The following is a 16,562-nucleotide window of genomic DNA, read 5'->3' on the forward strand; positions in this document are numbered from 1 at the left end:
AGTTGAAAAGCTTCAAAGAAATCCTTGGATTTAAGTTAGTAAATCAAAATTACTAACACTACTTTGCCCCCAAAAGGCAAATTCTGGATCCACCACTGCCTTCAAACAAGATTTATGGACTGAGTTGAAAGACTGTAAAAGCATATTTTGGTGGACTTTGTCTAAAATGGTGGCCAGTAGGGGCTTAGTACATGTTTCTGCTCATCCCTTGTTTCACTAAGGGAACCCCAAATATGGCATAATAAATAACCATAACTTTCAGTCCCTTAAACTTTGGATGTAATTTGCTCATTAAGTTAATTTATATCCAACTTATTCTTGCTATGCAACAGTAAACTAAACTCTCTGAGTAGCATAAACTAAACAAGCTATCTTAGTAAAATTACAAAGGCTATACATACGCAAATGGTAAAAAACAATTCAAAGAATTGTTTCACGCTCTCTTAGTACACACAGTACAGGTTGCACGGATCCTTGCCTTCACGTCATAGAATCAAACTCCAGTATGAAAATTTTCCTCTTCCGTGCAGCATTTCTTCAGTAGGTAATTTAAGTGTTCTCTGTAGTGATGCTCTAGAATTTTCTACATAAACTCTTCCCGGTCTATTTGAGCAAGTGTTGGAACTTCAGCATCACCTTGTGAAATTGATCGGTGTAAAACATGTTGAATTTTGGGTTGATTAAAGCTGTAGTTCATTGGTCTGGTTGATCTGACGACGTTTTGCCTGGAGTTTACTGGTGGTTCCCTCTCTCCAATTACTCCTTCGGTGAAGTTAACTGATGCTGAACTGGAATGTTCTCTTATTACACTGAAGTCCATGTCATTGAACATGAGGTTTGCAACGGCTCGGTCTATGGCATTGGTCTCAAATTCCATCACTTTTTGACTTGCAGACCTGCATGCATATAAATTGAGGTTTGATCAAGAGAGGCCAACTTCAACAGCAACCAAAACAAGGACCCGGAGACTTCATACAGATTACATGGATACTAATTGCCCAAGAAGGGGACTAACAACAACATATGCCAATGAAAGGATTAACTGTTAGAGAAATGCTACAGCCACAAGGGGATTTCACAAAAGTAAACTTACAAACTAACGTAGTTTCATGTAATAGATTAAATCTAATTTACAATAAAATTAATTTTATAATTGACGAACCACATCAAACCACGTTAATTTGTGAATTTACTTTTATAAAATCTTTTTGTGACTAAAGCATTCTCTAACTGTTAATGCAACAGGAAAAGTTTTAATCCATGAGAGAATGACCGTGAGGCTATTACATGGGAATTCTAGACAGACTTTACATAATAATATAGAAATACCACACAAAAAAATGCAGTGAAATTGAATTTTACCTCATTTTAATATCTTGTAGCGTCCATGGAGGGGGCTTTTCAGTGTCAAGATATCCACCTTCCTCCTGTGTTTCCATGTCATGGTGTTCTGAATTCTTTGCAAGGCGGTACAATGCATCTCGAAAGCAAATCTGAGTCTGCTCCGTCAACTACTTGAAATGAAAAGGAGAAACATTGATGAGCAATATAATGGTGTTTACCAATAATAGTAATATAGATAAAAAAAAAAGCTTTCGAGTTCTTAATAATTTCACCTGTGACATCACCATCCCAAGCTCCTCCAATACAGATTCTTCGGGTGATTTTTCTGGGCCCGAGTTTTCATTCAAGCTATTCTGCTCAGACGAGACAATGTCTTCTCCAAACTGTGCCCCCAGAAAGAAAATTAGAGTCATTGGCTAACCAAGGTTCATGTCTTGTAACGAGTAATGAAAAAATAAACTTTGGTAATAAAAGTAGAATAGATAATAGTGGAGAGCACATATACCCCCTCCCTCCCTCTCTCTCTGCAGTTTGATTATGTGTACCCTGATGAAAATATGATACGCAGCATGCAAACTTCACAGTTGTTTCTAGAATCCATTTGCAGGTAGAAATACTAAGAAAGCATTTAGCCTGTTCAGGTTTATTACTGTAGTCTCTACAAAATGAACCTACCACATCATCCTGCTTACGCTCAACCTGATGGACTAATTTCAAGTTCTCGTCAAATATTTTCCAATGAAATAAATTATACACTACATTAATTACTCTAAACTATTATGGCATTCTTTACCGGATAAGATATTTGCACCTGGGGAAAATCTCAAGAACAACCACAGCCTGGTTCTCTTAACTTGTTCCTAAATGGAAGGTGAAATAAATATATAGATATATTAAAAAATTTCAGTTTCAGAAGTTTAAGTATTGAAATAGGAAATTATTGTCATTCACCCTTTTTAACTATCTTTCATCATCCTCTCATGTAATATCAAATGATTGGCAGATGAGTGAAAAATAACAATAGTTTAATAATAATTTGATGCCGCAGCAGGGCACATAATAGAAGGACAATGATTAACAAGATGGTGAATACCATACCATTACTCCTAAACTAACTGTAATAAAATTCTAACTCTTGCTACAGATTTCAATCGAAATAAAACCCAACCAAGGGGGCAAGAGTACTCCAATGCTCATTTTGCAGCTATGAGAATAAGGATCTTTGAGTATAACTTTCTACTAGAAAGAACCATAAATCTCAACCGTTAAAAGTGCATCCAACATAAATACCGGTAGCTTGACAGATCATATCATAACAATATTAAAATAAAAAAATAAAAATAAAAATAAAAAAAACTATTCAAAAATCATAAAATGCATGAAAGCATAAGATTCATTTCTATGCAAGCGGCACTTGAGATCAAGATCTTGAAATAAAGAGCAAGGTGCTTATGTAAATTCTTAGAAAACCAAAAAGAAGAGTTTAAGCACTGCAAATGTAGAAAGCGAAGCCACATTGAACCATAAATTCCTGCTCATGAGCAGGAAAAATAAAATTTCAGCAATCCAAACATCAAAATACCAATACCAGAAGCTAAACTTGGTATTGCAAAAGCGGTACTATCAACGAAGTCATGCAATATGTGCTTCTTCAATATATGAATGCATTTACATTTTCCATTGATCAGGATTGTCTGCAGACCAGCAGTTAATGACCGAAACCAGACTACTTAATGGTTCCTGCCCATTCAACTACACATTCTAGTCCAGGTTTTGTAACACCAATATTAATTGATAAATTATAATTTACCCGACAGATGGGAAAAACTAACCATTACTGGTGCACAATCCATTTGCTCCGAGTTGCATGGAATAAACTGGACATCAGTTACATCTTGATTATCCCGCCCCATTAATGGAGAGAAGGCATGTCTTTTGAGATACTTTGATTTTCCCACGGTGTTGTTTACATCAATCCACATGCTTCGTGAATCTAGATTGTCACTGGGCAGCCCAGCACATTGGGGGGATTCGGGAGAAAATTCAAATGACTCATCTATAGCTTCCATCGCAGGAAGATCTTCGAGTAAGGAGCTCCTGCATTAAGGGATAACCAGAAGAGATTAATTCCAAAATACAAGATGAATACATCATTTACATGAATATAACATGCAGCGCTTTGGACATTGTTTGGATATTGAATGGCTCAATTAAGTTGCAAGTGGCACCCAATATACAAATGTATTTTTTAAAAAAACGACCATATAAGAGTATGGTAAGTCCTTGACAAAACTGATGGTAAGTGATTAGCTAGTGCTTTCAAGATTTTAATTATTAAATCCTGAGGATGTTTTGAAAGTCTTAATTATCATATCAATGGTGGCAATGTATTCGAGGTTGGGGGGGGGTGGGGGGGGGGGGGGCACATGGAAATTGCAATTGGGCATCTGAAAATGCAATAGATTATTATGTCAAGTTAAAGCAGTTGACGTCATTTCCTACATGCAGTAAATCAAGTTTATCCCAGGTGTTACGCTTGTACAAGAAAATGTCATTCGTCTGTTCGAATCCTGCTAAGTCATCAAGCTGGTAGTCCGGCCGATCATGTGAAGATGATCTCCAGTTAAAAGACCCCTCCAACAATCCTTCACATATGCTCGAGCCATTGGAATCATCTTTATCATGGAAAGTATCCAACTCAACTTCGTTGCATAAACTGTTTCCATCAAAGCTGAGTTTCTGTTCCTTCAAATTTGAATCCTTGAGAAAGCACTTGTTAGGTGACCCAATCCTTTCAGATGTAGTTGTCCCCCATTTGGACCAGCTGTCAGGCGATGGGAGCCTATCTGATATGTCTTGATATTGAGGGACAACAAGCTCATCGATTCCATTCCCATAATACCAATCCATGAGACACGATCTGGGATCTAAAAGAAAAAAGGAAACGAGCATAAGATTTAATAGCCATAGCAATCAGAAACTTATCATGAACTCCGTCAATTACAGATTAAACTATCATTACGGAATACAAATCAATTTTTCATATAAGACAGAACAGAAAGATTATGTATTAGAGGCGATCAAACAGAGCCTTAAGAATAATATATATATTGATAAACATACATTCATACCTACGTATATACGTGTATATATAGACAAAGTATTCTCTATCCTGTGTCTCTTTTCTCTTTTCTCTTTCTTCAAACGACAAAACTATAACACTTGTTCAACTACTAAAAGGGAGAACCCAAGAAAATGAGTATTATTAGCCAGTTTAACCTAGTTCCAAAATCAGATTACAACAAGAACAAGATGTATGAAGTAGCTATCAGTAAGAAATTCATAATATTCAAGGAAAACCAAGACGAATAATAATAGATTTACCCTATAAATTTCTTAATTTTTAACGGAAAAAAAAGGGGGTTTTCCTCCACCAAGACGAGCATGTGTATACTGCTTAGTTGAGTGAAGGCTCAGAATAATATATTCTCGAATGATAATTCAAACTTTGGAAGCTTAATTTCTTCTCTTTCCCTGCTTTTTCTCAGCATCTAAAAAACAACTTTAATTTAACCAAAACAAAAAAACAAATTTGAAGCGCAAGAAGCAAGGTATCATCGAAAAAGTAAAGAACAAGAATTTTGGGCCGGGACGGGGGGGCTTTGAAAGGGAACAAAGTTCTGCTACAAACAATACCATTCTTCAAGAATTGTGTATTCTATTATGGAGATGAACATAAATGCTTCAATTAGAAGTACAAAGAAGTTCAAGGGAAACACTCACCTTGCGGAGAGTAAATGAGAAAATGAGGAAAACCCAGTTCCTGACTCAGACAGAGAAATCAACTCAGATCAAGAATACCCACAGATATGAGTGAAGCTTTGATGGGTTATACAGTACTTGGTGCAGGAGCTTTAGAGAGTCTCAGCTAGATCGGAAAAACTGAGGCCAGCTGTGTGGTTTTAAGAAGCCTAAGTTTGTATTTGTAATGAGCAAATAAGGCTAATAAAGAAACTTTGACAGAAAGCAGGAGAGAGTCAAACGTGTTTTCAAGTTTTGTGGCTGAGAAATAAGGTAGGGTTAGTGGCTGAGAACCCTCCATCTAAAACTACACTAACAATGAGCCACGTGGCAGTACCTGGTCCCACTTTTTGTAGATGAGGATCAGTTTGGATTTTGGCATGAGGTGCCGTGTGACCTGGCGAGTGGCGAGTGGCGAGTTGCGTCATAAACTTTAATGCCCTAAATATCCCTGGCTCTGTTGTGATTAGGTTCGGATAGAAGAGAAAATGAAATATCTTCTGTCCGGTCGTACTATTAAAGGACTGAAAACTTCCTTTAATTATATTCTGCCACATAGCCCATCCGTAAGATTAAGCCTTATTTAGTTATTAAATATTAAATTATTTTATTTCATTTTATTTAATTATTATAATTTTTTAAAATTTTTATAAAATATAAAAATAATTTTAATTTTTTTAAATTTTAAAATAAAATTAATATTAAAAGATTATATTATAATAATATTTTATTCATTTTATCTTAAATATACAATCGAAGGTAAGAAGGGATCTAAGTTTTGACGCGTGGTGAGGGATCTTATGCTTGTGTGTGGTGCGGTTCCATTCTTAGTCCATGAGTGGGCTACATGGCAAAATATAATTGGAGATTGTTTTCAACCCTTTAATAGCATCTCAAATATTAGAGATTAAAATAAATCAATATGAAATTTAGTAATAATATACGTTCCATCCAAGTGGCGCTCCAACCAAAACGACAAAATTCATTTCAATAATAGACTTTTAATAGTTGTGTCTTGATATTTTAGTTTTCCTATGTTTATCTCATTCTTAATATAAATCCTCTCACAAGTTTTCATCACTGACATCATGATTGTTATCGAAAGATCGTTGACTCACTTATGTATCAAAAACCTTATTTATTTCATGCTTACAGACATCTATGGTTTATAAAGGTATCTTAGAGCTTGCTTGACTGTAAAGCTTTCTCAAAAAAGTTTTACAATTAAGAAGTTGACCATTGTATGGTAAACATGTGTTAAAGTGATTTTAAAATTGTCACACGGATGGTTTCAAAAACCATTTTTCCACTTTTAGTATTTTAGAAAATGAAAATGCTAAATGTACTCATAAAAATTTTATTTATCCAAATGAGTTTTTAACTTATTGTAAGATGGAGGCGTGACTACATATCCTCTCTTATCTCTTATGCCATCATAGCATGCGTTAGATGATTGAGGCCAGCCGTGAGTGGTCCACAAGGCCGCCTCAGCTGGTTCCCAACAATCTTTGATAAGCATATTAATCTCTTTCTTTCTATTTTTATTCTCTCGAGTAAGCATTTAGGTTATAGGATTTATTTTGTCTTACTCTAGCTTATTTTATATATATCACTTCACCCATTAAAAGGATAAGTTTGAGGCTTGCTAAATTATTTGAATAAAAAATTTATGTACAGTTATTTTTATGTATTCTTTATACATTTTATTAATATAATTAACTATATTATTTATTTAATATAAAATAATTGATTTAATCATTCACATCAACAGAATATATAAAAAATATACAAAAATAATTATATATAACAAAACTCATTCTACTCTTTTTTAATAAAAGTATTGCACATGAGAAAGTCACCTGAATATGTAAATTTTTTGCAGGTATAAATAGCATTGCCTGTTGTAAAATAATATTGTTGTAAAATAAATTGTATGACCACCTTGAACTAGCCGATATATGCACAGTGCATAGTGCCAGTATAGTACTGCATAGTAACTGGCATAGTGAATGGCCGACATAATGCACAGTGCATAGTGCCAGCATAGTAAGCTAGCATAGTTCCTTTTGTACGCCTATATATATCGTTGAATTCTTTAAGAAATTCATAAGTTTCATAACTTCTCTGAGTTCTATCTCTCTCTCTCTCTCCTTTCAGAAAGTTTTATAATAAATCTATCTCTCTCTTTCCTTTTTGATAGTTCTATAATACGTTATCAGCACGAGAGTTCTGACGATCTTGAAGCTAATAGTCCTTTACTTCAAGTAAATCTTTCAATATATTTTTTGTAGTTTTCAAAATGAATATGAAATATTAAACATACTTATGTTCCTGATTTATATATGTAGAAAATGTCAAATCTTATAAAATTGGAATTCGTTGCTCTTGACATTTCTGGAAAAAATTATTAATCTTGGATCCTTGATGCTGAGATCCATCTGGATGCAATGAACCTGGGAGATACAATTAAAGAAGGAAATCAAGGGTACCTGCAGGACCGTGCTAAGGCAATGATTTTCCTTCGACACCATCTTCATGAAGAATTAAAAACTGAGTATCTAACGGTGAAAGATCCACTTATTTTGTGGAATGATTTAAGGGAGAGATATGAACATCAGAAAACTGTAATCCTCCCAAAAGCTCGTCATGATTGGATGCACCTGAGGTTGCAAGACTTCAAGAGTGTTAGTGAGTATAACTCTGCACTCTTTAAAATTAGCTCGCTATTGAAATTATGTGGTGAAAAAGTCACTGATGATGACTTGTTAGAGAAGACATATACTACTTTTCATGCCTCGAATGTGCTCCTGCAGCAGCAGTATCGAGAGCGAAAGTTCAAGAAATATTCTGAACCTATATCTTGTCTTCTATTAGCTGAGCAAAATAATAAGCTTTTATTAAGAAATCACCAGTCAAGTCCTACTGGTTCTATATCATTCCCTGAAGTGAATGGTACTAGATTTACATCATTCCCAGAAGCGAATGGTGCATCTTTTCAAAGAAAAAGAAGGCGTGGATGTGGTAAGAAAAACTATAGAAGTGGAGATCCTAAAAGTGACCACACTAAAAGGGAAAATAATAGATATACACCACCAGAAGTGGTTCAACTCAGAAAAGGGCAAAGGTCTTCAAAATAAATTTGTAAAGAAATATGAAGATGAATGCCATAGATGTGGTATGACTGGACATTGGTCTCGTACCTGTCGTACAGCTAAACACTTGGTTGACTTATACCAATCTTCCATAAAAGAAAAAACAAAGAAATTTGAAACAAATTTTGCTGAACCATCATATGCTTTAAATTCTATAGATGGAGAAGATATTACAAGTCTTGATGTTTCTGATTTCTTTGAGGATTCTAGTGGTAGAGTTGATCATGGAAGTGTTCCTTTTTAATTAATGTATTTCCTTTATATTATTGTAAAATATTTTTATTCTGTAATGTTTTTTTTTTAGTAATGAAAGTTTTATATATTTTGTAGAATCATGAGTCTTATTGATGAACTTTCTATCTCCGAGATGAATAATAAAGATGTATGTCTGGCTGACAGTGCTACAACTCACACAATTCTTAAGGATAAAAAATATTTTCAAAATCTAACATTGAGTAAAGCCTATGTTCATACCATCTCCGGTTCATCGAATCTAATTGAAGGCTCCGGAAGAGCTTATATTGTGTTGCCTAATGGCACCAAATTTTGTATTAATGATGCTCTATTTTCTTCACAATCCAGAAGAAATTTATTAAGTTTTAAAGATATACGTCGTAATGATCATATTGAAACCATTAATGAAGACGATAAAGAGCATCTTCTCATTACTAAAATAATTTCGAACCAGAAACTCATATTAGAAAAACTGTCTGCCCTCTCATTTGGATTGTATTATACAAAAATGAGAACAATTGAATCACATGTTGTAATGCACCAGAAGTGCATTGATCCCAAAATATTTATGACTTGGCATGATCGCCTTGGACATCCGGGATCAATAATAATGAGACGAATAATTGATAATTCGTATGGGCATCCCCTAAAGAATCAGAAGATTATCTTACCCAATGATATCCATGCTCTGCATGTTCTCAAGGTAAATTGATTATTAAACCATCTATCTCAAAAGTTGGTTTTGAATCTCCATCTTTTTTACAAAGGATTCATGGAGATATATGTGGGTCTATTCAACCATCAAGTGGACCGTTCAGATATTTTATGGTTTTAATTGATGCATCAAGTCGATGGTCATATGTTTGTCTACTTTCCACTAGAAATGCTGCATTTGCTAAACTTCTTGCACAAATAATTAAGCTACGAGCACAATTCCCTGACTATCCAATTAAAACTATTCGATTGGATAATGCAGGAGAATTTACATCTCAAACTTTTGATAATTATTGCATGTCAATAGGAATAGATGTTGAACATCCAGTTGCCCACACACATACTCAAAATGGTTTAGCTGAATCATTGATTAAAAGACTTCAGCTAATCACTAGACATTTACTCATGAAATCAAATCTTCCTATTTTTGCTTGGGGACATGCTATAATTCATGCAGCATCATTAATTCGAGTTAGGCCATCAGCATATCATAAATATTCACCATTACAGCTTGCATTTGGTCAGCAACCAAATATTTCTCATCTTCGTATTTTTGGATGTACTGTATATATTCCAATTGCACCTCCACAACGTACAAAGATGGGCCCTCAACGTAGACTTGGGATATATGTTGGGTTTGATTTTCCATCTATTATCAGATACCTTGAGCCTCTTACAGGGGATATGTTTAAGGCACGTTTTGAGGATTGTCATTTTGACGAATCCATTTTTCCAACATTGGGTAATGAGAAGTCGGTGCCTGAAGCACGACAGGAAATTACTTGGGAAAATAAAGCTCTTTCCCAATTTGATCATCGTACAAAAGAATGTAATCTAGAGGTTCAAAAGATTATTCATTTGCAAAGTGTTGCAAACCAATTACCGGATGTATTTACTGACACTAAAGGTGTGGTAAAATCATATATTCCTGCTGTTAATGTTCCAGCAAGGATTGCAGTCCCTGAAGGACAAGTTGCCAAAATAGCAATAGGCGAATCTAAGATACGCCTGAAGCGTGGACGGCCTATTGGTGCTAAGGACAAAATTCCTCGGAAGAGGAAAATACAAAATGAATTTGGTACTCTTGAAGAGTCCATACCAACACAGGCCATAAGAGTAATTGATGCTCCTGAAGAGAGTAAATCTCCTGAGAAAGAACCTCCTGAAGAGGTATTTCATGAAATGTCTTCCCTTGAAGGGGGACAAGTACTTGAAAATAACGAGATCTCGATACATTTCATGAGTACAGGAGAAATTTTGAATAGAAATAAAATTGTTGTCGATAACATATTTTCATATAAAATGGCTCTTGACATTACCAGAAGTAATGAAGAAATTGAGCCAAGAACTGTCGAAGAATGTCGACGTAGAGATGACTGGCCAAAATGGAAATCAGCTATTGAAGCTGAATTAAACTCGCTAGCAAAGCGAGAGGTCTTTGGACCAATTATACAAACACCAAAGGGTGTAATGCCCATTGGATATAAATGGGTATTTATACGTAAACGTAATGAAAGCAATGAAATTGTGCGATATAAAGCACGACTTGTTGCACAAGGTTTCCTGCAGAAACCGGGGATTGATTATGAGGAAACATACTCTCCTGTTATGGATGCAATCACATTCAGATATTTGATCAGTTTGGCAGTTATAAAAAGATTGAATATGCAATTGATGGATGTGGTTACTGCATATTTATATGGATCATTAGATCATGACATATATATATGAAAATCCCTGAAGGATATAAAATGCCTGAAGCTTCTAATCTGAGTACATCCAGAAGTATGTATTCTATTAAGCTTCAAAGATCTTTATATGGGTTAAAACAATCTGGACGCATGTGGTATAAACGCCTTAGCGAATATCTATTGAAAGAAGGATTTGAGAATAATCCAATATGCCCATGTGTTTTTATTAAGAAATCAGATTCCAGATTTGTTATTATTGCGGTTTATGTTGATGATCTAAATCTTGTTGGAACTCCTGAAGAGATCAGAAGAACCGCTACATATTTAAAGAATGAATTTGAAATGAAGGATCTTGGCAAAACGAAATTTTGTCTCGGCCTGCAACTCGAGCATTTGCCAAATGGAATTCTCATTCATCAGTCAAATTATACAGAGAAAGTCTTGAAACACTTTTACATGGACAAAGCTCATCCCCTGAGTACTCCAATGGTTGTTCGATCACTTAATGTGCAAAAGGATCCATTTCGTCCTTGTGAGGACAATGAAGAAATTCTTGGTCCTGAAATACCTTATCTCAGTGCAATTGGAGCCCTGATGTATCTTGCAAATTGCACTCGGCCTGATATTGCATTTTCAGTTAATTTACTTGCAAGATATAGTTCCGCACCAACTTGAAGACATTGGAATGGCATTAAACATATCCTTCGATACCTTCGAGGTACGGTTGATATGGGATTATTTTATCAACATGGTTCAAATCCACAATTAGTTGGATATGCAGATGCAGGTTATCTTTCAGATCCACACAGAGGTAGATCTCAAACTGGATATGTATTTACTTATGGAAATTCTGCTATATCATGGAGATCTGTCAAACAAACATTATCTGCTACCTCTTCAAATCACTCAGAAATCATTACAATTCATGAAGCAAGTCGAGAATGTATTTGGCTAAGATCAATGATCCAACATATTCAAGAAAAGTGTGGTCTTCCAGTGATTAATGATAGCCTAACAACTTTATACGAAGATAATGCTGCTTGTATTACTCAAATTAGAGGAGGATATATCAAAGGTGATAGAAGCAAACATATTTCACCTAAATTCTTTTATACTCATGAACTTCAAGAGAAATGTGAAATTAAAATAAAGCAGATACAATCAAGTGATAATCTGGCAGATTTATTCACGAAAGCATTACCAACTGCAACATTTAAGAAGATTGTGCAGAACATTGGAATGCGGAGACTTGAAGACCTTTTATCATGCACTTTTCAGGGGGAGTAATGTCTTGAAGACTTATACTGATTGTACTCTTTTTCCTTCGCTAAGGTTTTATCCCATTGGGTTTTCCTTTGCAAGGTTTTAATGAGGCAATCTTAAAGCATTATACGGTACACATGAATATTGTACTCTTTTTCCTTCGCCATTGGTTTTTTTTCCCACAGGGTTTTTCCTTGGCAAGGTTTTAACGAGGCATATTCATTATATGTGGTCATCCAAAGGGGGAGTGTTGTAAAATAACATTGTTGTAAAATAAATTGTATGACCACCTTGAGCTAGCCGATATAGGCACAGTGCATAGTGCCAGCATAGTACTGCATAGTAACTGGCATAGTGAATGGCTGACATAATGCACAGTGCATAGTGCCAGCATAGTACTGCATAGTAACTAGCATAGTGAATGGCCGACATAATGCACAGTGCATAGTGCCAGCATAGTACTGCATAGTAACTAGCATAGTGAATGGCCGACATAATGCACAGTGCATAGTGCCAGCATAGTACTGCATAGTAACTAGCATAGTGAATGACCGACATAATGCACAGTGCATAGTGTCAGCATAGTACTGCATAGTAACTGGCATAGTGAATGGCCGACATAATGCACAGTGCATAGTGCCAGCATAGTACTGCATAGTAACTAGCATAGTAAATGGCCGACATATGCACACTATCGAAAAGGAAAGAGAGAGATAGATTTATTATAAAACTTTCTAAAAGGAGAGAGAGAGAGAGATAGAACTCAGAGAAGTTATGAAACTTATGAATTTCTTAAAGAATTCAACGATATATATAGGCGTACAAAGGGAACTATGCTAGCTTACTATGCAGTACTATACTGACATTATGCACTGTGCATATGTCGGCATAGTACTGCATAATAACTGGCATAGTAAATGGCCAACATAATGCACAGTGTATAGTGCCAATATAGTACTGCATAGTAACTGGCATAGTGAATGGTCGACATAATGCACAGTGCATAGTGCAATATTTTTAAATGCGTGAAACATTTGTTATAAATTTATCAAACATAATATGTTTTGTTCAAAATAATTTATAAACTGTTTAATCAAAGTCTCAAACTCAAAACTAAACAAGTGCTTAGACATCCTTCTGGGTAAAATTTTTTTATTTCTTTTCTTAATTGTGAAGTGACGAAAAGCTTTGGTTAAGTTTGCTTGTGTTTGAAAAATAATCTAGGTGAAAATATTATGTCTATGAATGTGTTTTGGGTTAGTGGGTAAAACTAATGGGAAAAGAGAAATAATAGTGGTAGTCGTGAGTATGTAAGCGCTGCATAATCATTTTGAAAAAATAAATAAATACGAAACTCACATAAAAAATTTAATTTTTTAATAGTGGACCTACTCTTTTTTAAAGCAACTATATAACGCTTGCGCACTCTATAACTGTATGTAGCATTACTTATATTTTAAAAAAATATATACATTTTGTGTGCACATTATCCAAACTAATAAGAAAAATGCTAGTGGAGTATCTCATTGTTATCACTCAATGTTACCACTTATGCATTTAAATTTTTTTAATTTATTTTTTTAGTTAATAATTAAGGAAATAATTATTAGTGAAATTATATATTCTTTATTTTTTTAATAATTAAGAATGTTGAAAAAATATTTAAAAAATAAAAATAAAAAATAAAATAAACCACTACAATATTTGTGCTCCGCCCGCTAGCAACTTCCAACTAATAATTTGTGGTGCCAAAGGATCTCATTTACACCTACCACATAGGTGTGGCCTTGTTCATTTTCATAAAATTCTCATCTTATCTCATCTTAATCGTTATAATTTTTTCAAATCTTCATACAAAATAAAATAAATAATTTAATTTTTTCAAATCTCAATACAAAAATAATATATTTTAATAATATTTTATTCAACTTATTTCAACTCATCTCATCTTATCTCTGAAAACAAACGTATATCTTCTCATTATGGTCTTCTCCCGTCTCATATATTTATATATTTGTTTTAAAATAATTTTTTGCTTACGGATTAAGAAATTGATTATTAGTATATTAATATTTTTTAAATATATTTATAAAATATTTGAAATATATATAAAAAAAATTTAAAAAAATACAATTTATACTAAGACACACGAAACGGACAAAATTCATTTCAATAATAGACTTTTAATAGTTGTCTTGATATTTTAGTTTTCCTGTGTTTATCTCATTCTCTTTTTAATCCTCTCACAAGTGTTCATCACTGACATGTATGACTTTCTCACCTCATGGTATGAATCGAAAGATCGTTGACTCACTTGTGTATCAAAAACCTTATTTATTTTATGCTTCCAGACATCTATTGTTTATAAAGGTATCTTAGAGCTTGACTGTAAAGCTTCCTCAAAAAGTTTTACAACTCAAAAGTTGACCATTGTATGGTAAACATGTGTTAAACTGCTCTTAAAATTGTCACGGATTATTTTTTTCTAAGCAAGTTGTTTCATTGATAAAAACTAAAAAATACATGATATAAGATTTAGTGGTATGAAAATTCTCAATAAACATCTCAAAATAAACAAAATACAATACCAATAAAAATAAAAATGGGCATTTGGAATCAAAATTGACTCCCACCCATTTCTCACTAAGAAGAATGTCGCTTGAAGCGATTTTAAATAGTCTGATAAGCAGACTATTAAACTGTAACTTTTAGTCACAACATGAAGGTATGTGCTACATCTTGTTTGTCTGGACTGATTGTAGAAAACTTTCACGCCCACTTCATCTTAATTATCGGTTATGGAAAATGGGAACATAAGAACATAGAAATAAAAAAGCGTGCCAATACACCGAAAAAGAACCATCACTGTCTGCTATGGTGCATGTAGATCACACACCACACTAGGAAGGAAGTCAGTGGTCAAGCCTGGGTAGAACGAGGCCGCTGATCTCAGTGAAGCCGACGTCACGGCTTGCTAACACGGAGGCAAGTGAAGTTCACACACTGTAACAGCCCGCTAGAAATTCAATTAAGGAATTTCTATTGACTTTAGGAACCTCATGAAAACTCTGTAAGTTTACACGAATCGACTAATCGCATAAATTTTAGCCTGTCAACATAGTTAGTGTTATCACTCACTATGGTGCCAGAAATGCGATTTTAATTATTTGAGATAGTTAAAAGTGTCAGAATACATTATAGTCTACACCACTAGGCTTAATTGAATATTTAGAATTTTTCAGTACTAAGTTTATTACGTTTATTTTTGGAGTGAATAGTAACCTCGGTAAATGTACTGAGCACAGTATTTTCAAAATCATAGTGTGAAATATCCAAATTAGGATAGCGATATTTTATTTGGACACTTGGCAAGATCTTAACCACACATAATGAATAGTATTAGATACTTGGCACAAAGAGAAACCATTAGATGGAATTGTGAAGGAAATCAATGTGTGAGATCATGACACCTAAGCAAAATACACATTTGGAAAATATCTTAAGAATAGAGATTTAAAATACACATAGAAAGATTTTAGCCACCTTACTCTTCCAAGTCTACTCCACATTTGGAAAATATATTGAGCTGATTTTTATAGATATTATTGGATAGAATATTTTGAGATAATATTTTATAGATATTTTGGGTAGGAGAAAACCACACTCAACTCTCAACTCCAGCCTTATCATCTCCCTTATCTCTTCCATAAGCATCTCCAGCCATCACCCACGAACTTATCTTCATTCACACGTGTCTTTAAAAGAATATCAAACATTCTCTCTCGGACAGCTTTTAGGAGTTCTTTTGCATGCCCATTTCGAAGCTGTTGTAAGTGTTTTATCATAAAGTCTCCTTCATATAAGTTGTTCCTTTTTTAGTCTAGTTTACATGGATATCTTATTGTGTAAACTATAGAAAGGTCATTCTAGGAGATAAACTGGAGAATATGTTATAGTTTGGAGTTTTTGACCAAGTTAATGGATAGATATTGGTCCGAAATTTTTATGGAGTATTGTTAACATGTATATATGACTATTGGTTGAGGATTTTTGCATGATTGAAGGTTTTGATGAAATATTTGCTTAGATTTAGAAACTTAGAAACTGGAAGAAGAAAAACAGTTTCTATTTTGAGAAAGTTTAACTCTTTGGTGGTCTAAACCTATTCTAATGACTTTGATAATTTTATTGGAGGATCCTAAGCATCTTATATACATGTTATATTATTATTTTGAAGATATTTGATGTTAGTTTCAAAGATATGAAATTTTATGCAAAGAGATATTCAGATAAGCCAAAGTGTGGATGTTCTTGGCTAAATTTATGTTTTGGTTAATTTTTAACCATGTGATCTTGAATTAGA

At 34.0% G+C, this 16,562-nt stretch overlaps 1 protein-coding gene across 2 annotated transcripts; it reads right to left on the reverse strand.

Moving 5' to 3' along the window:
* Positions 1-256: 256 nt before the first annotated feature.
* LOC122313591 (protein LNK3-like) lies at positions 257-5,323 on the reverse strand. Of its 2 annotated transcripts, XM_043128731.1 has the most exons (6): positions 5,128-5,323; positions 3,887-4,271; positions 3,177-3,441; positions 1,617-1,727; positions 1,363-1,511; positions 257-896 (listed from the first exon to the last, which is right to left on the reverse strand). In XM_043128731.1, exons 2-6 carry the CDS (start codon positions 4,252-4,254, stop codon positions 584-586), a joined length of 1,206 nt encoding a protein of 401 aa, XP_042984665.1. In that variant the 5' UTR covers positions 4,255-4,271; positions 5,128-5,323; the 3' UTR covers positions 257-583. The 2 variants fall into 2 exon arrangements, with proteins under 2 accessions (XP_042984665.1, XP_042984666.1); XM_043128732.1 differs by lacking the exon at positions 5,128-5,323 and having other exon boundaries at positions 3,847-4,045.
* Positions 5,324-16,562: the final 11,239 nt, after the last annotated feature.

The sequence above is a fragment of the Carya illinoinensis genome, chromosome 6 (assembly GCF_018687715.1).
Source record: "Carya illinoinensis cultivar Pawnee chromosome 6, C.illinoinensisPawnee_v1, whole genome shotgun sequence".
In the NCBI taxonomy this organism is placed as follows: Eukaryota; Viridiplantae; Streptophyta; class Magnoliopsida; order Fagales; family Juglandaceae; genus Carya; species Carya illinoinensis.

Coding starts and splice junctions, on each gene's coding strand:
- LOC122313591 (XM_043128731.1), bottom strand. CDS start 4,254: ATGGATTGGTATTATGGGAATGGAATCGATGAGCTTGTTGTCCCTCAA. Junction 1,728..3,176: donor TGGATTGTGCACCAGTAATG/GTTAGTTTTTCC, acceptor CTGGGGGCACAG/TTTGGAGAAGACATTGTCTC. Junction 897..1,362: donor CTACAAGATATTAAAATGAG/GTAAAATTCAAT, acceptor ATATGCATGCAG/GTCTGCAAGTCAAAAAGTGA.